Here is a 24,614-nt window from a genome sequence, read left to right on the forward strand (position 1 = left end):
GATGACATCTAATGAGGGAAAACAGATGAAAACGAAAGCAAAATGGAAAAAGAAAACAAGTAAACAATAAAACTGATCTTAGGAAAAATTGAAATGAACACAGGACAATAGTTTAGAATAGATTTGCACCAACTACAAGAATATTTAACCAAACCAAAAATTGAAATGAATCACTAATCGAATCAGACCCATGTGAATCAAATTGATTAGAGAAATCTGAACCGATACTCAGCTCCATACAGTATGTAGAAAAGATAACATTTTGCAATATACAAAGGTGATATGTAAGTAAGATTTAACAGGACAAATGAATAAATTATGTTGCACATGCATGAAATGTTTGATTATATTTTGAATAAGAACTGATTTGTACTTTGCACTTGAACTATTTACAGCATTTTTTTCAGAGACAAAAACACGTACAGGTAGAATTAAGTGCGACACTGTGATTAATGTTACTATCTAATTTTTGTCTTTGAATCTTTATTTATTTACTTTAGTTTATTACTTAAACTCCACTTAGTTGTACGATGGAGCACAAAAGCAGACGAGTGAAGGCGTTGCTAATTTGATGGATAGATGATGTCCAAACAGCAATTACCATTTGTAGGCTTTGAAGACTGTGTTGTCAAGCAGTAATAAATAACAGCGTCAAATGAAGCCTGACAACCAAGAGAAGAGGAGGATAAAGTTTTAAAGAGGGAAGTGTGTGGATCCAAAGAAGACGTGATAATTACTTTTAACAAACGGGAAAGGCTTGAAGGACACGTGTTGGTGCGGTTGTTTAGAGACGTACAGAGAATGAATAGAAGCTCGATATGTCAACCGACACTCTATAAAAACATGTCCCCAACTACAGGCTGCTCTCTAAACCCGCTGACCTCTTTGGTTACGAAATCATGCTGATGAAACTTAGCTGCACCGATGCATGGAGTGTCTTTATTCGCTGAGGCTGGACGACTATTTGTGATGCGTAACAGCGCTCACACGTTCACGGCTGATGTTTTATTAGCTGACTGCAGCAACTGGAAGATGAAGAAAGGTCCCTAGAGCCCCGTCGTTAGGCTCATTCCTGCCTTAGCGTATCACACATGGGCAACTGGAGGCCCTCGCTCTAGTGTTGTTCGGCCCCCAAAGCAAGAAAACACACACACGGATGGAAAAATACAAAAATCACCAGCAAAAACTCACAAAATAACACAAAAATGTACAAAAGGAGAAGAAAAAACACAACTATAAAGACACAAAATATCAGAAAAGATAGAAAACATAAAAAATTAACAAATGACTCTAAAAATGATAAAAAAACTAAACATAAATGACTCCAAAAACACACAGTGATGAGAAAATACACAAATCAACAACAAAAAACTGCAAAAACCTACAAAACAAAAATTAAATGTGCAAAAAGAGAACAAAAACACACAACAGGACTCCAAAAACACAATAACCTTGTGTTGTTTCCTGCTCAGAGATGTCAAAAGTGACCGAGTAGAATATGAACATGAGGTCATTTGATCCATAAAACTCACGGAAACATTTAATTCACACATTTCAGAGACCCTCCATTGTGTTACTGACAAAACTTAAAATAAAAGTCCTATTTGCAAAAAAGTTTAAAACTAATGGAAGATCAGAAGAGATACTTTTGTTTTGAAATGATTAATTAATTTTAGCTTGAAGCAGGTCCGAGGACGATTTTACATTTGGCTCGTAATGCATCAGGGGGCAGTTGAGTATGACTAGTGTGCCCAGCGTGCATACTTAAAGGGGGCATTCAGAGGGCCAGAGTTGGAAAGGTTCTGTTTCCTCCCTCCCTTATTATTCCACATTTTGTAAAAAGTCAGCTCCAAACGGGAGAGTTGGATTTTTCACACTACTTGACGTCACGTGGCAGAAACTCCTCCTCCTGACAATCCTGGCTCCTCCTACCCTATAAAAATGCGAGCTCCTCCCTCTCAAACTACCTCACAGCTAAAACAAACACTGCAGTTTAATATAGAATATATATTATACCTCTATTGTCATTATGTAAAGCTACATACATGAAATGTGTTCTCTGAATTCAACCCCTCCCTGAGGAGCAGTGGACAGCAACGGTGTAGTACCCGAGGCAGTTACATTTTTAGTACCCGTTATATCGCCTCGTATTGCCTTTGAGATGATCTGACGTGTTTGTGACCCAGTGCGATGCAGTGGTTGGACAAAACAGTGGACTATCACCTTAAATGGACTATTCCTGTGATCAGTTGTGGAGAGGAGAAAATGAAAGCGACGTAGCAGCTTCGGTGAGTGTTTGCAACAACGAACTCAGCTGATTTACTGTGCTGCTGCTGCCGCGCACACACCCTGAACCAGTGTTTGACTCATAATCACAATAAAATAGCCATGTGTTTTACTGTAATGTGCAGTTTTTTGGCTGAAAACAATAACACGAGTGTGTGGATAGCAAAAGAAAATCGCTAGTGATCAGCTGTTGTGTGGAGTCAGCGTCTACAGACACACCCACTCATGAATATCCATAAGTACGCCCCAAAACAGCCTGTTAGAACTGCTCAGAAAGTTACTTTTCAGAGGGCTAAAAATCTGGAAAACAGGCGTAGTAGTAGTATACATCTGGGTATTTCTTGCGTACTCAATCTTTTTATACTATCTAATGTGAATGCACTACATACTCATTTTGACATCAGACTTAGTATGACATTTACAACACGGCCTATGTCTTTCTAAATCTGAAGCCCATTATGTGACAGATTTCACAGAATACATCTATAAGGTGAGAGCTATGATGTGTGAACATATGGTGACAAATATGCAGGTCAATAAGGTTTTGTATTAGCACTAATGCACTCCTAGTGCGACCTTTCTCTTTGACCCCATGCTCCCCACCATACTGTCATCCTTACTGCCATATGAGCCTCACCGAGCACCAACGAGACTAAAGAGGAGCGAGAACTACATCTGACCAATCAGTGAAAGCAGATACATTAAATATCTGTTTGCATTTTGGATGCGTGGAAATCAATTAGTGTGGCCTGGCTGCTGATGCTGTCATTTAAGCTTCATTAGCCACAGGATGACGGCTAGCATTAATCATAGCCACCTCCTTGCTTTACCAAGCACTTAAACATTAATCGTCAAGTCTTTGGTGCACAATTATCTCTCATTTGGAAAACCATTTGTAGGAATAGTCTCTCGCTCCTTCTCTCTCTCCTTTTGAAGAGCACGGCATTCATTTTGAAACCTTGTAATATATGTTGGTTATCGAAGGCTAATTCAAAACAAGCCAATGAAGACGAACGGGCAAATGTGTCTCATTATTCTTATTAACATTGGGGGGTAGGGGGGGATGCTCACATTTAATTAGGTGCAGTGAACTGTGTGTAGAGGGACTAAGTTTTGTTTTTAAGATTTGAAACACCAAATCTGATAAGAAAAGATTGAATAGGGTAATATTTTGGTGAAAGAAATTAAGACACACTCGCGACCTGACAATGATTTATTACAAATATATCAAAGACTACAGCAGGAGGAGAAAAAAAAAAGTGTTATTATTGTGTCAACACTGGAGAGCCTAATCAATACCAGTAAGTATTAGTAGCTTCCAGGGGGCAGCCGGATGTAGAATTAAGATTTACATTTTAACTCAGTGATGGATGATCGTAGCCTGAATGACTAGGGCGGTAAAAAAATGAGCAGTAAGCATTTAGAGCACTTGGTCCAATCTAATAATTGCTAAAAGTGGATAAAAAGCACAAACTATTAGGGATATTACTAATTACTGGGCGACCAATCAGGCTAAGTGTTCCCTGAAAATGCTTCGGCAATGATTATGATAAAGTTGTAGTAATGTAGTCTCTGCATTTTTGTGCATGTGAATGGATTAGTGTGTGGCAATATATTTGGAAACATTACTTTTGGATTGTGAAAGATAAATCAAAAGGTTTTAATCAAGTTAAAGGGCAAAACTAGGAAGATCAGCAAAATATAATAAAACATCCTACATTAATCTTTTTTTAGGTAAATCAATCTGATAATACATTAGGTATGCATAGTTAGGCTGATTTCACATTAAAGCTGCTGGAGATGCTAATGTTTTATCAGATATAGAGGCAGTGTAGGGCTCATAGATCAATAAACACAAGATAATTTGTTCTAAAAAAAGATCTAAAAGGTTGAACTTTCTGCTCAAAAGTTTGTTTTCATCTCCACTGCAAACACTATCGACATTGTGGCAAAAGCTTTGTGCATTGCATTGTGGGATGTGGAGTCCCGTGAACGGATGCATAGAAGTGTTTTTACTTCATTCTTACTGTGATTTCTTGTGTTCCCTGTTTGTTTGCGAGACATTCGATTCATTCGGACAGATTCTGATCTTTCTGTTTACATCCCAAAATAAACATCCACCAGAAATGTGTTGGGAAGTCACTTTGCCAAAGTTTTTGTAGGCAAATACAGGAAATTACGGTAAGAATGAAACATCCGTCTACGGGACTCCACTTCCCACAACGCAATGCAAAAACTTGTCCGACAATTTTGGTAAGAGTGTGTTTATGGTGGAGATCAAAACAACGGCAACTTGAATTTATTATTGATTGATCTATGAAGCCTGTTGTGTTGGAAATGTCATACTAAAGTACTATTTATACTAAGTCTAACTCCAAAAAGAGTATGTAGTGCGTTCACTACTTAGATAGTATACAACGATTGAAAACGGGAGAAAACCCCGGATGTATACTATATGGGGACATATCTTAAGTATGCACAGTGGGCACACTAGTCATACTCAAAATTCCGATGATGCATTGCGAGCGGGACGTAAAATCATCCGGGGACTGGCTTCAAGCTAAAACTCAATCAGTAGGAGGAGTTACTCCTCGTATGATGTCATAAACAGAGCAAACTCGTCTGAGCACACGTTTCAAAAAAATGTGGAGCAAACAAGGAATGGAGGAATCATATATTTTCACTTTCTTATTTTGACGTTAGGTAGTGAATAGCAGACAATTTGGAATTTATGAAATGTTGGAACGAAACGTGTATATGTGAGTTTTATGGATCAAATGAGCATGTTGATATTCTACTTGGTCACTTTCTCATTAAAAATGTTTTCAGAACTTTCAAAGTAAAGGTGGAGAATCAACAGAGATATTTCGCCTCAGCATGCTTCAGGATTTCTCATTGTAGGTTCCAAATACATCTTGGAAAACTTTGAAGCATACTTCAATGCTCATCATCCTAATCACACATATAGTAGACAGTATATACTCATTAAGTCTGCAGTGTGTAGACATTTCCAACACAGCCTATGTCTATCTGATCAAAAAAAATATCGTCTCCAGCAGCTTTAAGGTTTGCTGTACCAAGACATCATTTATTATTCAAACTCAGCTTTGTTGTTCCACTCCACACTACAGTTGTATGTTTACATATGGCAAAACAAGCCAGAATATCTGGGAAAACCAATCATAAAGCGTTTAAAGTGAGCCAGGATTTTCTCGTTTGTTACAATCACACTTTGTTGATTCTTACTAGATTGTTTTTGCCCGAACAAGAAGTCCTTTCCCAGCAAACCTTTCTGTCTAAAAACCAAGCACAGTGTGAGTGACAGAGAGTAGGAGCAATGTCTGAGACAAAAAGAAAAAAAAAAACACACTGCAGGTGGAGCACTTTCTACCTCTTCATTGCTCTCAGCAAAAGGCCAAGTGACAATTTGAACGATTACCAGAAGCTCTTACCTCTACCTGAACCTTAGCTGAAAGAATGACTGCCATTGTCTCTAAAATCAGGAATATCTTGGCCCAGAGTGATGGTGAAAAACTAATCAATGCATTTGTTACACCTAGATTAGATTATTGTAACTTCCTACTGTTAGGATGTCCTAATAACTCACTAAAAAGTCTCCAGTTAATTCAGAATGCTGCAACTAGAATACTAACAGGTACTAACAAGAAAGCATATTTCTCCAGTATTGGCTTCCCATCATTGGCTTCCTGTAAAATCTAGAATAGAGTTTAAAATCCTCCTGTTAGCATACAAAGCTCTACATGATCAAGCTCCTGTGTATCTTAAAGACTTGTTAGTGCCCTATCGTCCGGGCAGAACACGCCGCTCTCAGTCTGCTAGTCTTCTTGAAGTTCCTAAAGTGTCCAGAAGTAGAACAGGAGGCAGAGCTTTCAGCTACCAGGCTCCTCCCCTTTGGAACCAGCTCCCAGCCTTAGTACGGGAGGCTGCTACTCTCTCCACCTTTAAAAGTAAACTCAAAACCTACTTATTTGCTAAAGTGTATACCGTATAAAAGCAATAACCTAAAGCGGACATGGTCTCGTTGTTTTGGTCACAATCACAGACCATTACATGCAACTCAATGGTCAACACCTCAGATAATTGCGAGAGACCGCTACATTCAAAATCTGTTTATTTACTAAAGCGTACACCGTATAATTGTGATAATTAAAGCAGACGAGCATCCCCTTTGTAGTGATCACTACGTGCGCCCAGTACAAGACAAAACCTTGTCTGTAGTGGTAGCATTTGAGCATAGAGGATGGCCGCATGACGTTTAATATTAATATTAAAATAACCACTAGGAACAAGTGTATCATAGTGTATCATGTTTTTCCTGCAGTCTGTGCCTTCTCCTCGCCCTCCGAGGGCTCTCTTTTCTGATTCGGGTGTCTTGATGCTGGAGCTGGCAGTTCCTGGTCGATGGTTCATGGCTCAACTAGTCTGGGACACTGATGTTCTATCACTATCATGTTTTGATCGTCCTTCTGTCCACTAACCCCAACCAGTCGAACCAGATGATGACTGTCACCTCTGAACCTGGTTTATAAAAACAAAATAAGGGAGTTTTTTCTTCTCTATGCTTGTTCATGTGGATCTTGTTGGGTTCTTTCTTTCTTACTATGAATGTTATATTGACTATGAATGTTATATTGTTAAGCGTTTTGAGATGACTGTTGTATCCTGCGCTATATAAATACAGTTGAATTGTGTTGCTTATGAATGAGGAGAGGAAGTCGGTAACACATCCTTACTTTTTCCTGAGATGTTTCCCACCGTCGTGAACCACTGCACCACTAATGCTGTTTAGCATTCACACCACAGCAAAAGGAAAGAGAGGAGCTATTCATCTACATTAAGACATGCAAAGCAAGACCTTTACGCTGAAGTGCTGACTAACGCGTATCTATTGTCAACATACACAAGCTACGCCTGGAAAAAGGTCTTTGTCCATATGCTTTTCATATCCATAACAATGCAACATAATTACAGGAAGAGCATGAGCTTTAACAGTTGTAGATGTTTGCTTTTAAGCAGTTTTCAGTTATTATCTACAAATTATAACTGGCTCACATTTTCCTTTCAATATTGTACTTGTTTCTTTTACAAAATTGCAAGTTTTATTCTATTCCGACACATAAAACCAAACTGTACCGAATGTGACCCTTCACCTTAGATAATTGACATATTTACACCAGAAACCCAACATAGGATGTGTTGAGATGGACTAATGGTCAAACCTAACCTAATAGGGGTGTAACATTTTCATCTGAATCACATTTCTTTGTTGCTGATTCGATTCATGGACGATAATGGTTCATTTAGAACAACTTGATCCAAAACGATTCAGTGACTTGAACTGATTTTGTAACTTTTTAGCCAAAATCATAATCTAACCAGTGTGACTGTGCAATTAATCCCTGAATACTGGACAGTACGGGTGAGCTTTAATAGATTCCTGTTGTTTCTCGAAAGGGAATCATCTGTAAATTAATTATGGACATAAAATAAACAAGTAAATAACATTTAATGGCAAATGTTTTCACATTTTATTTGAAATCCAACCAACACTTTAGTTTAAATCACCAGGATGTTAACTTTATACACAATATTAATGTAAAAAATGAAGTGCAATCAAGATCTGTTCAGGTTTAATGAGCAGTGGTTGAACGCTACCACCGATATTTCCTTATATTAATACAATTGATTGATTTGTTGGGGTTTTTTTGGTAACACTTTCATATTTTCGTGCTTCGAGATGACTATTGTGGTAATTTGCGCTATATACAGTAAATAAAGTTGAATTGACGTGAAGTCATAATTTTAGATCGATTAGTGTCCTCTGGAAGTCCAACTTGCCGAGCACAGATCAATGTAGTTGCATTGTCGGAATATAAATCGATTCATCAATTTAATATCTTAATTGTTACACCCTTATAATTTAGCCAAGTAATCCTATTTTTATTAAAAGTGGTGAAATAATCGATAATCGATGAATTGCGATTTTATTGACAATTATTAATTGAAAAAAAAAAAAAAATCAATTATTTACATCCTCCAAATGTTAATATAAACCCTTCAAGTCCTCCTAATTTGGATATTTCAATGACACAGTACAATTTTGAAGGTGTTGTAAGGTGAAATTAAAAGATTTGTCAGCTACTGATGTTAAATCAAGATCAATAATCAAAAATCAAATCGATAATCGGTCAAAAATTGGTTTATCATCGAATCGAAAATTCAATAATCGGAATTTAATTGGGAAACACCCCTATTTTTACTTATAAATCACTTTTACTTCATGGGTGAGGAACACCAGTCTTTTTTCTGGACTTGATTTCTTCCCTCATGTTGCTGAGGAAACCTGGATTCTCTTTATATGATATGATATGACAGTCATTTCTACATGGAGAGGTACGATGATAGGTCAGCCTGTTTGTTGTTGATCCCTTAAAGACAGACCGTGTGTGGAAAAAGCTTAAACAGAACCCGCTGAGCTACATCCAGCAGTAGGACTTCATAACCACCTCTGAGAACTAAAGGTTTTCCCCAAAAGAGCCGAGTCATGGAAACAGGTGGTTCCGTGGGGAATGTGGCGTGATTAAGAAAAGCCTGTTTGTCCAGCGCAGAATCTCAGGGGTCAAAGTCTCACAGCTCAGGAGTCCAATCAACTGTACATTTGCTTTCAGCATCACAGTTCAGGGATTGTTTGTGTCCTGTAATCTCTAGTGGGAGCAGTGAGGTCGGTACATGCATGTTTGTTGGTCTGTTTCACCAAAAAACATGTGGAGATTGTAAATAGTAGTGCTTGAAAAAGTGCTTGAAGAGATAATATTACACACACAGCAGCACATTTCCAACAAAAATATTTTTCTTATTTTTATGAATTCTCTAACAGCGGTTTTTAAACTTTTTGGTCTCAAGTACCCCTTTCTCTTAGCTACCCTTATGTCCGACAACTAAGTTTTGCTCATAATTCTGTGAAAAAACAACTATAGAGCATAATGATGGAAATAATTAGTGATAATATACATTTTAAAGAATTTCATTTTGTAAATAAGTGGAATGAAACAGTATTTAGTGCCTCCTGAATAGATTTATTTCTATAGTTTTAATAGTTTACGGTCATCTTCCTCCTGGTGTGGGACCAAGAATGATCTTTGTATTTTCAGTTCATGTTCTAATCAAAATCTTTTCATCATTTTAAGGTTTTTTTAGGCATTTTGTGTCTTTTTTGGTGTTATTTTTATCATGTTTGTATTATTTAAATTACTCTATCTCAGTGTGTTTGTTTTTGGTGTCGTTTGGTTGTGTCTTATGTCGTTTTCTATGATTCTCTGTTATGTTTGTGTATTTTGTAGTGTTGTGTATTTTTTTCTCATTTAGTGTGTCTTTGTTGTCGTTTTGTGCGTCGCTGGTAAAAGCATTTTAGCATTTTGTTTTTTTGGTGTTATTTTGTGTATTATTTTGTTGTTTGTCTGTTCTTTGTATTATTCGGTATATTTTTCTCTTATTTTGTGTGTTTTTGTTGTCATTTGTGTGTCTTGTTGGTATTATTTAAATTATTCTATCTCAGTATGTGTGTTTTTGGTGTTGTTTGGTTGTTTCTTATGTCGTTTTGTATGTTTCACTGTTATGTTTGTATATTTTGTAGTGATCTTGTGTGTTTCTCTCCTTTAGTGTGTCTCTATAGGTGTCAATTGTTGTTATTTGTCTTTTCTTTTCATTAGTCAGTGCATTTTTTCTCTTATTTTGTGTGTTTTTGTTGTCGTTTTGTGAATTGCTGGTAATTTTCTGTGTGATTATTATTTTTAACTAAAAATAAACATTAAAGAATCTCATATTTTTAATGCTTTCATTCATACCCCCGTAGTGTCATTGCATACCTACATTTGAGAAACACGACTCTAACAGATTTGACAAAGGATGATGAATTCATAAAGTTCCATAAGCCTAATAATAATATGCGATGGACTGGCACTAGATCAAGGCTGATGTGATTTAAGTTTAGAATTATATTCTGTGACTAAACGAAAGGAATGACATCATGTGAAACCACAAATGGCTGCAAACCTCAATTAATTATGAACTTCGACTTAAAAACTGTTAATTCTGACACCGCTTCGAGTTTTACGTTGAATTATGTAGTTGATGAGGGAGAAAAACCCAAAGTGGCTGGTAAAGTGAGATCAGCATTTTTGATGAAAGAAGACAGGAAAAGGTCAGGGAGCAGATGAGGCAACAGGAGAATGGTGTTTGACCTTTGACCTTCACACAAAAAAAGGGAGGAACTATGAAAAAAAGAGGGGATGGAAAATGATCATCCATCTTTGTTAATGGAGCCTGACGTGTCATAGGCTGTCGGGAATAGAAAGGACATAAAGACATAAAAGCACCATTCACCTCAGCCCCTTAAACACATGCATGTACCACACACACACACAGTGTTCAGACTAAGTGCTACATTAGCTGAAAAGCTGCATAAGTAATAAAAAAAATACAAAAGTTCCATTATTTTATCTATTTTTTTCTAGTTTTGAACAGAAAACGGAATTTTGTATATGAAAGCTTCCTAATTATATCTTCCCCACAACCCCGCTCCACCTTTTTAACTAATGTGCATCAGCAAAGTTGGACTTGAAACGTGAATATTAAATTACTTTAATAAGATTATTGAGATGACTTCCTACAGGGGAAGCTGTGCTGGCAGGTGGAACAAATGTTTCCCCATTAAAGGTCACGGGGTCGTCACAATCAACATGTTTTTCCCTCTGGAGTCCTAATGTGCTGAGCATATTCAATGAGAATATGTCTATCGGGTTACCACAGCTCATGGTGCCCATGATGACTCATCAAAGACGATCAATATCTTCAAAAGTTGGACATCCATGTAAAATATCATTCAAAGGATGCATGTCTATAGATACAGTATGCTGTGGCTGTGTTGGAAAGGTCACACTAACGTACTATACACTGCCCCAGGGCAGCTGTGGCTACAATAGTAGCTTACCACCACTGAGTGTGGAGAGAAAGAATAATCCCTTAATTCTGTAAAGCGACTTTGAGTGTCTATGATAAAGCGCTATATAAAATTGATGCATTATTATTATTATTATTATTATAAACTCAATGACTATATACTATAAGTATGATTAGGATGATGAGCGTTCCCACTGAAGTATACTTCTAAGTTTCCCAAGATGCATTTAGAACCTACAGCGTTAAAAACCTTGTTCACACTGAGGCTAAATATCTCTGTTGATTCTCCACCTTTACTTTGAAAGTTCTGAAAACCTTTGAAGTGAGAAAGTGACCAAGTAGAATATCAACATGTTCTCATTTCATCCATAAAAACTCACGTTTCATTCTCGCATTTCAGAGATTTTTCAGAGACTACTGACAAAACTTCCGATGAACTTCAAAACAAGAGCATTATTTACAAAAGTGTTCAATGTTATGAAAAACATTATTTCTTGTCTCTACATCTATAAACTGGTCCTCCCTGAGCCTGCCAACTCCCAGAATGAGGAAAACAAGTGATTCCTGCATGGTCTCTGCAGCCCACCCACTGGTAAAATGGAGATAGTACAGGCTGTTCAGATTCAGCTCCTGTTGTTACGTAACCAAAGGAGTCATTTTCTTAGGCCGACCTCCTCTGAGCAGTGATAGGAGTCTGTGACACAATTCCACGCAGCGATTGGACAAAACAGTGGACTCTCACCTTGAATGGACTATTCCTGTAATCACTAGAGGAGATGATGAAAAAAAAGTGACTTAGCTTCGGTAAGCGTTTGAAGTGTTTTTGAACTCCTCTGCTGCTCCGGCTCTGCAGACATAACACTGGCGCGCTGCGCACACACCGTGGAGCAGTCATTTTCTGACTCACAATCACAATAACCGCTTAAATAGCCATGAGTTTTTCTGTAATGTGCAGTTTTTTTGGATGAAAACAACAACAAGAGTGTGTGGACAGCGTCTACAGACACGCCCACTCATGAATATGCATAAGTAGGCCGCAAATCAGCCCGTTTTTTGGAATTGTTCCGGAAGTCACTTTTCAGAGGGCTAAAACTCCAGAAAACAGGAGAGTTTGGGAAAATAAACCTGAAATACTATGTTGTTGGGGTTCTTAGAACAAATGGAGATGAAAAATAGCATGACACTGCAACTTTAAAAAAACTAATGGAAGACAAGAAGAGATGCTTTTGTTTTGAAAAGGGGATGTTTGATTTTTAGCTTCAGTCCTCATGTGTGTTTTTCTTATATTATGAATCAACTTTGTCATTGCACATGTTACAGAGAAACAGGGCAACAAAATGTATGTTCTTGTATTTTTTCTCTCATTTTCTGCCTTTTTGTTGTCGATTTTTGCCTTTTTGGGGACACTGTATTTTTGTTGTTTTCTATATTTTCCTGTCATTTTGTTAACAACTGGTGTGTCTTTGGAGCTATTCTGTAATGTGTTGTTTTGTGTGTTTTTGTTCTCATTTTTGTTTGAGTGGTTGTTATTGTTATTTTTTGACTTTTTTGTGCATTTTGCTGCTGATTTGTGTGTTAAGTGAGTTATTTTGTGCACTGTTGTGGACTTCATATTCCTTCCAACTTAGTGAATTACAATTTTAGGGATTTGCTTTGGGGGCCGTAAGAAATTCGACTGAGGGCCACATGTGGCTCCCGGGCCGCCAGTTGCTCATGTCTGTTTTACATACTAATTTTGCCGTCAGACTCGGTATGAGTAGTACGTTAGTTTGTTTACAACACAGCCTTAAATCTGATTGATCACTAAAACTATTTGTAATGATCAAATCTCCATTAGTTGCTGAAGGACTGAAATCCTGAAACTGAAAAGGATGATTCTGCTGTAACGTCATGTTAAAATGAGAGCATTTTCAGGCAGCGTATAAGCATAAACTATAAGTGTTTCCCAAAGTAAAACAGACAAAGAATACCACGAACTGAAATAAACAAACATCACACCATGAACACAGACTGTATACTAAAGTAGATGCATGAACTGTAACACCAGGTTTGCTTGTTAGCCTTCTGCAGCGTTCCCGTTGACGACAATAAAAACATGTCGAGGTAATAAAACCTCTTATCTTGTCTCAACAAGAAAGGCTTTCCTCATAAACAGGGTGGACAGGATGAAATTGATTGAGCTGTAGGGCTAATGTCTACTTTAATTATAAGTCTATTATCACATGGAGACATTTAATACGGGCTCTTCCTACCAGTGCTGTGGTGTCGGCACTAAAGGAGTGTTCAGGGTCCGCTGGCAGGGGGTTGAGGGCTGAGTCGCTGCTGCTTCTCACCAGGAGGGGCGTGTCTGTAAGGAGCACACCAAAGCAAGTCATCAAATGTAAGGACAGTTTCCATTAGCCTTGGAAATGCAAACTTACGAGAACAAGTAAATGGTAACTAACTGTAATTCCAGTAGCAAAATCAAAAACTAGTGGTATGTTTATCAAACTGTCTGATTAAATTTTTTCGTAAATGTTTAACTTTTGCTTCTACAACAGATTCTGATTCTGTTAAGTCACGTGTCAGATCCGGCATTTTTAGAACATCACATTCGGCCCGTTCAAGAGTAAAAATGATGGAAAAAAACATTTAGTAAATGACCAACTAATTCAGCTGTAGATATCTCAGACCCTCCCAATGCAAAAAATCAATTAAAATCCACAATATTTGCAGAACTCAGGTTTCCAGTTCTTATATCACATGACGGCAGTCATTTATAATCTGAAATTGTTCAAAGAACCCTCAAATTTTCCTCAAAATGTACCCAAAATCAGAAAACATGGCACATTAAGTGTGGACAAAAGAGGAGACTGAGACATTTCTTAGCATTATACTTAAAAATTATTATTGCTACTTTAGACGTGAAACAACAAAGGAATGCAGAATGTTATAAGGTCTGGAGCGTCCATTTACAGTGTGTTACAAGGCTCCAAAACAACCTTCAATGGAAACACGTTCAAAGTGCAATTATACTTTGTCAAAATTTTACAAATATCGCTTTTATTTTGCAAAAAAAACTGTAAAGGAAACACAGTAAGAGATTCAACTTTGTAAGTTCCAATCAACGTCTTTATAGTCACGTTTGATGAGTAGCTAGCTGATGCTCTTCTGACACTAACCACAGGTCAGCAGGACTCATGTCTAATAATAATTCTCTGTTGACAATGGAAAGCAACATTAAATAAACTACTGGTGCCACACTACAAAGTGCGTCGCCGTATTTCATGACCATCAAAGCAGGACGATTGTCAGCCAACGAGGTATAATCTCACGGCTGAGATGTTATGAAACTCAAAGAAATCTCAGCTGTGACTGATGTGACAATAAAAGGAAATGGTTCACGAGTACAACTTCTCATAAACCGTCCAATGCTGACACTTCATAACCTGAGTATTCATAGCAAGGTTTTTGCTGAGCTGACACTTCAGACAATAGAGTTTCTGATAAGTATATCTTTAAAAGAGCTAGACTAATGATAGCATTGTTTAAATGCTCAGCGGTCAGAATAACCACCTAAAACAGTACAATTAAGTATAAAATATTGATTTATTTACAATTTCCCAAATATCTTCCGCTATTTCAAGTGCTGGTCCTCTTTTTATACCATCATTGATCCAAACTCTTGATCAAGTTTATTAAGTGTGTCTCGCGGAGTCCTCACAGAGTGCCTCAACTGAAGGTATCAAAGAAAACTATTTGACATGGACTTAACACTCTTGGATATTTTGGGACCATATTGTGCATTTTCATGTTACTTTTCCCGTAAAACGCGTGGCCGAGTGTCTAGCGTAACCCTCCCAGCTTCCTGTATTGCATGTTTGGTACAATTTTGGGAAGTTTAATAGCCAGTAAAGTCATCTAAACAGGGAAAGATGATGAAACAGAAATGAAATGAATAAGTGTAACGTGACACAGAAATGGGTATAGAGGTGCATTAACAACAAAAGCAACTTCAGCGACTCTGGTGACTGGATTACATTCAAAATCAATGTAAATGACGCCAACTCCCTTCCAACGACGCAACGTGTGCAATTCCAGTGACTGGAATTAGAAGTCGCTCCAAGTTCAAACTTTTCAAGCAAGTGACGCTGTCGCAACATCCAATCGGCAATGACTTTCTCCCTACGTCACTTCACTGAAGAAACATGGAGGTAAGAGCGATGAAGTGAACAAAAAGCGCGACTATGTTAAAGCGACTCATCATGGGCGATTTAAATTTAAACAACTATAGTCACTGAAGTCGCATTCAGTGTGAACGCACTTTAAAGGTGTGTTCACATTGAATGCAACTTCAGCAACTCTGGTGAGGAGATTACATTTAAAATCAAGCATCACTTGACGCAACATCACGCGACCTCCTTTCAAACAACGTGACTTGTGCGATTCTAGCGACTCAATCGCGAGATCTGAGCTGCTGGAAGTCGCTCAAAGTGGAATTTTTTTAACTTTTCAAGCAAGTTCGAGTGACGCTGTGTCGCGACATCCAATCAACAATGAGTTTCTCCAAACGTCACTTCCCTGGTCATCACGTCACTGGAGAAACAGTGAGGAAAGAGCGAAGAATCGAGAAAAAAGCGCAACTATGTTCAAGCGACTCATGGCCGATGTCAGCGACTGATGACTAGATTACATTTAAAATCAATGTAAATCACGCAACGTCAAGCGACCTCCTTTCAAGCGGCAACTCATACAATTCCAGACACTCAATTGCGTGATCTAAGTCGCTGGAAGTCGCTCACATTTGAAACTTTTCAAGTCACTTTGAGTGGCGCTATGTCGCGACATCCAGTCAGCAATGACTTTCTCCTTATGTCACTTACCCGGTCATCACGTCTCTCGAGAAACATGAGAAAAGTGTAATTGTGGTCCTGTGTTCCTTTTTATCGCAACCGCAATATAAAATAAAATACTGCGTCTAGCTTTCCGCTGTTTCTGGATTTTGTACAAGTATTACCAATTATAGCTGCATGATACCCACACGGAACCCCGCGGTGCCAAATTGTAACGGTTCTTACTGTACTAGAAATTCTACATGACGGTACTACCGTGGATTACGATACTACCGGTGCCAGTTTCGCTACATAGCAGCTGCCTCTACTCTCCTCCCGGCTCCAAAACTCCAAAAGTCCCGTTTGGAACTATTTTGGCTTTAAACGAGGCAGAGACTGTAAAGCAATAGGAGATCTACTGTGCAGGCGCTGTCACCAAGCTATAGGAGCCAAAGGAGGGAACACATCCAATCTCATAAAACACCAGTGATATCACCCAGAAAATGCATACAAATATAATTTTCACAGGGAATCAGTTCCTGTTTATTGTATTTTATCCTCTATGGTTTATTATGTTGGAGAAGAAGCATTATTGTCAAATATATATATATTTTTTTAAAGACAGTGGATTTGTTATCCTAAGTTGATTATTTATATTAGTTAAACATAAATTGATGTGCAAACTGAATGATTATTTTTTTATTTTCAACCATATGAATTCTAACTTCATTTATTTGTTTTTAATGATTTTATTCATGTACTCTTATGATGCACCAAACAACACTACAAGTAATTAATAAGTATTTCTAACTTGTACAAATACATTGGAGTTCATAAAAACAATATTAAAAAAAGGCTTCAGTATTGCGATATTACCCGGAACCGTGATACTTTGTCTGGTATAGTATCGTGGTTACTCATTTTAATATCATGTCAACTCTACTACTAACAGTGGTAGGATCAGCCATGTTTTATGTGAAAACCAAATCACATTCCTTGTATTGTTTTAAACTCTGATTCTGAAAAAGAAAACTGAACCGGAAACGGGCTTTGGAAAAACGAGCAAAAAGCTCAGCTATCTTCAAGCGACTAACCACGGGTGATTTAAGCAACTATAGTGAAGTCGACACTTTAAGTTTAAAAAAGGTAAATCAGAGCTGCTAAAAATGCACCACGGCGAACCACGAGCTAGCACAGCCACCATTTTTTATGTGGTGTTTTTTAGCCGTTGACTACATCCTAAACTGATTCCCGAAGTTAATGTATCGTCCCCCTTTTCCTGCATATTACTTGAGACCACACGGGTGTTGATGCATCTAAATGGCCAATAAGTGTCTGCTCGGCAGGCCTGTATGTATAAGGAGGTAACGTATGACAGCATCTGCCTCGCATCTCATCAGCCTTTCTGCATAAAATCATCATTTACCTCAAACTGATAAATGAAATCCAGCACACGGCCGCAAACGCTCCCTATAATTGAGTGGAAAAGTCAACACTGCAAAAAAAAGCTACGTAAATAAATAAGATTTATAAGTGGTCGCATTACCATTATCTGTGTGGTACACTCTCTAACCTCAGCTCCACTTCCCCCCGCACATAGAAACCATCAATCTATATCTACATTAAGAACACTGTCATGTTAGCGTCTTACTGTTCAATGGGGAATAGAAAGGCAGAGGTGGAGGGAATCCTATATGGTTGGACTACTACTCAGAAGACATGCCAAATGACATTTGCGGGGTCATATATTGATCGTCACAAAATGGACCCTTGGTGCTCTTAAGACAGGCGGAGGATATGGATTACATCAAACCCCGTGATTGATTCTTCTCGTCAAAAAGGCAATGAAAAAGGACAGATGAATAAGGGCAAGAGCGGTACAAATGGGCGACTGCAGACGGTGATAAAAAACGACTTAAGGGAGTAGATATTGAACAAGGCTCAAAGAAATCTACAAAAAAATGTCAAAGATACAGATAAAAATGCAAAGAGTGTTAACTGTTTTAGTTACTATGATGAGACATGGTGGGGATAGGGATTATGCAGATTGAGGGAAAATAGTAATACACATTGTTTGTACAGATTTTCAGAGACTATCACCCAAGAACCAATATATATATATATATATATACACACATGTGACTAATCATTAGTGATGTGAACAGTCTATGTTCATAACTCAAAGCTGATCAAATTATGTTTTTTACTGAAGGCCCAAACATGTTCCAGACCCAAACAGACACTTTTTTTTACTATTTTGAGGGGCTAGCATGTCTACCTGATAGGATGTATAGCAGATCTTTTTATATATTCTGAGAGAGTAGGTGGAGCTGTATTACTATGCCATACTTCAATTTCCCATGTTATGTAGTTCCTGAAATATTGGAAGCTGGATATGGAACAAAAATAAGGATGCATGAAAATTGACACATACACCCCCCTCCCCCCCCCTCACTAAATGTTCATATCTCAAATACGTATTCATACGATTAAACTAAAAATCTACAGTGTGACTATTGAATAATTACAGATCAATTGGTAGAAATTTCAGAATTTTGTGAGACGTGAAAATTTGTTGAAATTACATGAAATTAACCAAATTTTAATTGCAATAGCTGGCCTTCAACCCATAGAGGACATTCACACTAAATTTAAATACTTTGACTAAAATGTGAAGAGTGGGACTAGGGATCAATAAACTACATCACTTCATAACTCGTCATAGATGTATATATTCAGCAGAAAAAAGTGGCTTTAGGGTGGACTTACACTTTAAACGGAAACAAAACTTGACACATAAATGGCTAAACCCTGAAAGTAAATGGTAAATTGGTAAATTTTTAAGCTGAACGTCAGCGGCTCTACATGAGTAATTTAGTAAATCAGCAATATATCGTGATATTTCACAGTGCGATTATCGTAATGATCAAAAAAAATGTCTAACGCGCTTTTTAAAAATCGTGTTTTTAACAAAAGAAACGATTTAATTGCGCTAACATATGCATAGCACGTAAATGTCCGGTCACTAGATGTCAGTGAACGCACCATCAGACCTTGTTAAACTACATCACTCTTCAATGCATTTTAGTTTGAAGGTTGATTACACTTTATTTTCATAAAACATACTGAACACTTTTATAGATGTTTTAAAAGTTTAACTTTTTAAAAAAATGTAATATGACAGTTTGATAAACATGCCACTTGTTTTTGATATTGTTTTTTAATTACAGTTAGTTACTATTTACCATTAAAAAATTAATACATTTTATTTAATACCATTTTGTACTTGAAATTTGTAATTATTGATATCGCGATATATCGCAATGTATACCATGATTAGGGGTGTCACTTTAACGCGTTTATTGCAATTAATGAATTACAGGAAAAATTAACGCGCTAAAAAAAAAAACTAATCATGTTATCGCTTCTTTTTTTTTTAACCGCAAAAATACTATGATTTCTGACCCGCCATTAAATCCTGAACAAATACATTGGAAAAACAGATTGTGAAGCTTCTAAATGGTTAAATGGCTTTTTACATGTTTTAAGGAATTTATTTATGGCCTATTTAATGTGTTTAGAAGAAAATGGCTGAATTTGCTTTACACAGACTTTAAAGTATCTTCCTAATTGTCGACTTTTGCAAATAACTCGTCAGATTAAACAAAGGTTTTTATGGTCTTCGTTGAGTGTGTTGTATAAATGAACCAAAGGCTGTAAAAAAATAAAGAGTTCAGTGTCAGAAACTGAAGAAGAAAGAGCTGCCTTTTAAAAGCCTGACGGTAATGTAACACACGGTGAGGGACAAACAGAGACGAGTGGTTGGACTAAAAGCCAGAGCGTTGGCACTTTACCGGTACCTTCTACAGACGGTGACAGTCTGCAGAGCTCCGTTACCTCTAATCTCCACTGACAGCCCACTACACTGAAACAGACTCAACTTCCTGTCAAACACCAAAGGAGGATTTCTGTGATTGTAGAACGTATTAATATAGAACCTTAAATGTGTTCTTATTATTGCAGAGTAAACATAATTATCACAAAAGTAGGGCTGGGTGATATGGAGTAAAATTCATATTTCCATATTTTTTCTCAAAATGGCGGTATACGATATGAATCTCGATAGTTTTAAATCAAATAAAGTCTTGCAAGGAAGATTATTCAGGGTTAAATTTGCTGATTAAAGATGCCGCACAGGCTAAAATAACATCACGCTGCTTTAAGTAAAAAAAATTTTAAAAAAAAAGGAAAACTTGAGTGTATTACAAACATGGGAAAGTAGCGTACCCAAATTAAAAGCACAAAAAAATGACACCAAAAAAATAAACAAAACATTTCTACAAAAACACAATTAAAGAGAAAAATGTAACAGGACAACAACATACACAAAAGGAGAAAAAATAGACACAAAAATAGGACAACAAAAATACAAAAAAGAGAAAAATACACAGGAAAAATCCAAGAACAACAGAAATACCAAAAAATACACAAAACGACTCAGAAAGACATCCAAAATTACAGAAAAATATACTAAAGAACAGTAAAAATACAGTATAGGACAACAAAATAGCCAAATCAGGAAAAAATACACAATGGGACTATTAACAAACAGCTGAACAATATGTGCCACTTTTGGCTTTTTCTCCTGTAAGGGACAGCACGTGTGAGTGATTCTGTTGTGTGTAGTTTGTTTAGGGAAAGGTCTCAGTAATCCATCTAACTGTGCTGTTCTGAGAAGTAGCAAAAGCAGCGACTCCTAAAATGAGTATTTTTATACAAATTAGGCAATAAAATATAAATACATCAATAAGCAATACTGTCATTTTCTATATCGTCAAAATAGAAAACTCGATATATCTTGAGTCTCGATATATCGCCCAGCCTACGCAGGAGCATCAGCACTGGTGGTTTAAAAGGACGTTTAAAGTGTGTTTAACTATTCCTTTGTTTAAATCTTGAGCATAAACAGAATCCATCAAACACCAGGTTTGTTTTTGTTGAAGCGAAAATTAAATGTCGACAAGTGAGTGTGACAGCTCGTTCTCACTCGTACAGTACACAGAGAAAACAGACGCTGGACTTGATGTAACACAGACACGGGAGTAGGAAAATAAAAAATAAAAAATAAAAAAGTAGGAGAGGGAGATAAAGCATGGGTCTGGGTCAGGTAACAGTTACCAGACACATACGTCTTTCTTCCCGTTTCTTTAGAGTCGTTTCATCCTCTCAGACGCAGGAATGACGAGGTTTGAGCCGCTACCATCTTGCTTTCATTACTCTGCTGCCCGTCATCATGTGACCTTTGTCTGCAGAGTAAATCAAAGCCAATACTTCTCCAGGTGAGTAGTTAAAAGTGCACATCCTGGTGATTTTGTCATATCATATCTAGATTTAAAGCACGCATTCATCTTTGGGGTTTAGCTAAACCAAATAGCAATAATACATGTAGAGGAAAGTAACAAATTACAAGTACTCACATTACTGTAAGTGAGTTGCTTTTATGCATTTTTCAGTATTTTTCTAAATCAGTAACTTTACTTGTACTTAAGTATGTTTCTAAAGAAGTAAGTAAAGAAGTAAGTAAATGTCTACACCCAACCGTTACTGAGTAAATTATTATTTGTTGTTTGAAAATGATAAAAAAAAATGACCAGACAACAAACGCATCACATCATAGCCGACCAATCAAATTAAATGTAATAAACGTAATGCAAGGTGCCAAAACAGCATTGAATGCTGGTTATTTTCTTAGTTTTAGAGTTTATAAATGTATCTATACTTTGTTTTATTTTAAAAAGAGTTGTACATTTTGACAAACCTTTTATTTTATACATATGTCCTTTGTGGAAAATAAAGTAAGTTTTAATTGTGGTAAATTTTGTCTCTTCCTTTTTATGTTTATACAGGACATGTTTACTGTATGTAAGGGAACCGTGGCAAGATTTATTAATAAAAATAAACATGGGGGGTTAAAGTAACTATTAACTTTTAGTTTGAGTACTATTTTTAACTTGTAGTTGAGTATTTTATATATCATTTTCCTGTACTTGAGTACAATTTGAATCAAGTAACAGTACTTCAACTTGAGTAGAATATATCAGTACTCTATACACATCGTCCGTCCATGCGTTCGTCCGTCCTTGTCCATGTCAAAGGGGACAGCTTTTCTCAGAAACCGTTCAAGATACGATAACCACATTCAATGTGTAGCTTCAGGGTATCAATACCTTGATGAAGTTCGAAAATGAGAAGCGCGCAATTATTTTTTCTGGAGTTAATACCCTTCTTACGTTTTTTGACACAACAATTCCACCAGACTAACTTCCTGTCATCTGTGCATCTTGAGTTAAAAAAAAAAACGAATATTTACTTAAAGTATTCCTAATTTCTTCAGTTTATTAAATAAAATTAATTTTATGTCATATCCAATCATGGATATCAATGAAAGATCCATTTTACTTTTTGTTCAAATGAATCTGAACAATCTAATGATGAATGGTTGTTTCAAAGTCAGCCACTACTTGTTAATTAAACAGTTGTTTTTTTGTTACAGTAATAAACTGGATTTTTTCTTTATTCTGTCTCAACAATGAATTGAAATAAGCTCCCAGCTGAGCTCTAGGTTAAGTGTAAGGTTAGCCGACAACGCTAACCTGTCATGGTCCATGTCAGCACATGAGGAGAAAGAAACCTTGGCCTATAGAAATGTAGAGCAGCCAGACTCACTTCTGATGGTTTCCAGAGGCAAGAGAAACAAGAGTTTACATCCAACATGAGTGAAAACAAAGATTAACAGAGTCAGACTGATGGAAATGTAACGACTGGTGGCCTCTGATATCATCTCATCTCTGGCCTTTCTGTTTCCTGTCCCAGCTGAACACCTGAGTTAGATCAGTAATGAGGTAGAGAGGGAGGGGGAGGGGAGGCACACTCCACCATACACATGTTATACTAATAAAGTGTTAAAAACAGCAATGTAAAGCTTATTTTAATACATGTTTAGAGTTTTGACCTTTTGGTAAACTAGAGGTTTTTGTGGCGTTGGTGCCTCATGCTCCCTATTTTGTTTCAATTTGGTTTCCTTCAGTTGGTAGTATTTGTGTTAATAAGCCCTTTAAAAACTCCCATTTCTGACTAGGGTCCTTTATTTATAAAAAAGTCAATTCTGCTGAAAAATATTGGTTTCAAATGTAGTCACCAAATTATAAATAAATAAATACAAATAAATAAATACATTGCGACATATCATGAAACGATACATTATTCTATTATTCTTTTTGAGGGTCAGAAAACAAATTATTTGGGATGAATTCCAATGTTATTAATGCTAAACCTTTAATCGAGCAAATTATGATGTTGTACGATCAATACAGCAGTAATCTAAAAAAATGTCTTGGGGCTTATAAAAGGTAAAAAAAAAATATGAATAATTGTGATCGGTTCCTTGAAAAAAAATGAAAGTATAATTTTTATGTCGTTTTTAAAAAAGAAATCACTTTTCTACACAAATCGTAATATAATAGTATTAAATGTAATATTTCTGACAAAAGTAAATTAACATAAGCATAGCACTGTTTCTCTTTAAGGTCACAATAGATAAATAATGTGAAAAACCAAAGGGGTTTGTTAAACGAGTGGTTCCCAAACTGGGGGGTGTCTGTCGGGCGCTAGAAAATGGCCTCGCTAAACCTTTTTTTAAATTTTTATGAGATTTGAAGTATAGTCAACGATTTCTTTAAATAAAAATAAAAAGTTCCCTTTTCTTGAACCATTATTTGGACATTTTGTCGCGATGGGGGTCCGTAGATTTTTTTGTTGGTCAAAGGGGGCGCAGCAGAAAAAGCATGGGAACTACCTTGTTGAAGTAGAGCAATAGAAGCTACTCACTGGACTTCAGGGCGGATGAAGTGACTTCAATCTCTCCTCCTGTGATTGGCTGGAAAACAGGAAGCTCTGCTCGCTGGTGATGCTGGTGGTGGTGGTCAGGGCTGGGCGCTAGGCTCGTGTTGGCCACGCCCCTCTGCTGGGCTTCCTTCTCCTCATACACAGCCATCAGCTAAAAACACATAGGAATCACAACAACACCAAAGAAACCTGTTACTCTTTCACATTTTCCTGTATATATTTCACAAGCTGTGGCTGTTTATTAAAGCTGACGTAAAAAGGTTTAAAACCATTAATCGATATAAAATCAAAACCCGATTATTTACTGAGGGGGATTTTTAAAAAGAGAGAGAAAGAGAGTCTTCTCCCTTTACAAACTTTTAAAAAACAAGTTAAAATGCATGTTTAACGTGATAAACCCCACTACACACTCATTTGTGTGAGGCTTTTTTCTACCGCTGAGATTCATTTTTTGTTATTTTATCAAACCCACAGGGGATTTAACATTCTTTGTTAAAGATTTGCAGTTGCAGAAGAAAATACTTGCAATACTTAAAACCAGTGTCTTATTTTTGTTTTTTTAAAGGGGGAAAAAAAATGTAATCTGAGTTTTCAAAGTAAAAAAATCTTGATTTTTAGCTAAAATTGTGCAGC

At 36.8% G+C, this 24,614-nt stretch overlaps 1 protein-coding gene across 6 annotated transcripts in view; it reads right to left on the minus strand.

Annotated features, from left to right (window-relative positions):
* pard3bb (par-3 family cell polarity regulator beta b) overlaps nt 1-24,614 on the minus strand; it is a 257,492-nt gene that overhangs the window by 172,334 nt on the left and 60,544 nt on the right. For all 6 annotated transcript variants that reach the window (XR_003672664.1, XM_028436419.1, XM_028436418.1 and 3 more), the window contains 2 exons: nt 23,964-24,132; nt 13,518-13,612 (listed from right to left, as the gene is read on the minus strand). Coding sequence is in view for 5 of the 6 variants with exons in the window: in XM_028436419.1 (XP_028292220.1) it covers nt 13,518-13,612; nt 23,964-24,132 (264 nt within the window). In the remaining variant the exon portion in view is untranslated. The remainder of the gene's footprint in view (nt 1-13,517; nt 13,613-23,963; nt 24,133-24,614) is intronic.

The sequence above is a fragment of the Gouania willdenowi genome, chromosome 21, assembly GCF_900634775.1.
Source record: "Gouania willdenowi chromosome 21, fGouWil2.1, whole genome shotgun sequence".
In the NCBI taxonomy this organism is placed as follows: domain Eukaryota; kingdom Metazoa; phylum Chordata; class Actinopteri; order Blenniiformes; family Gobiesocidae; genus Gouania; species Gouania willdenowi.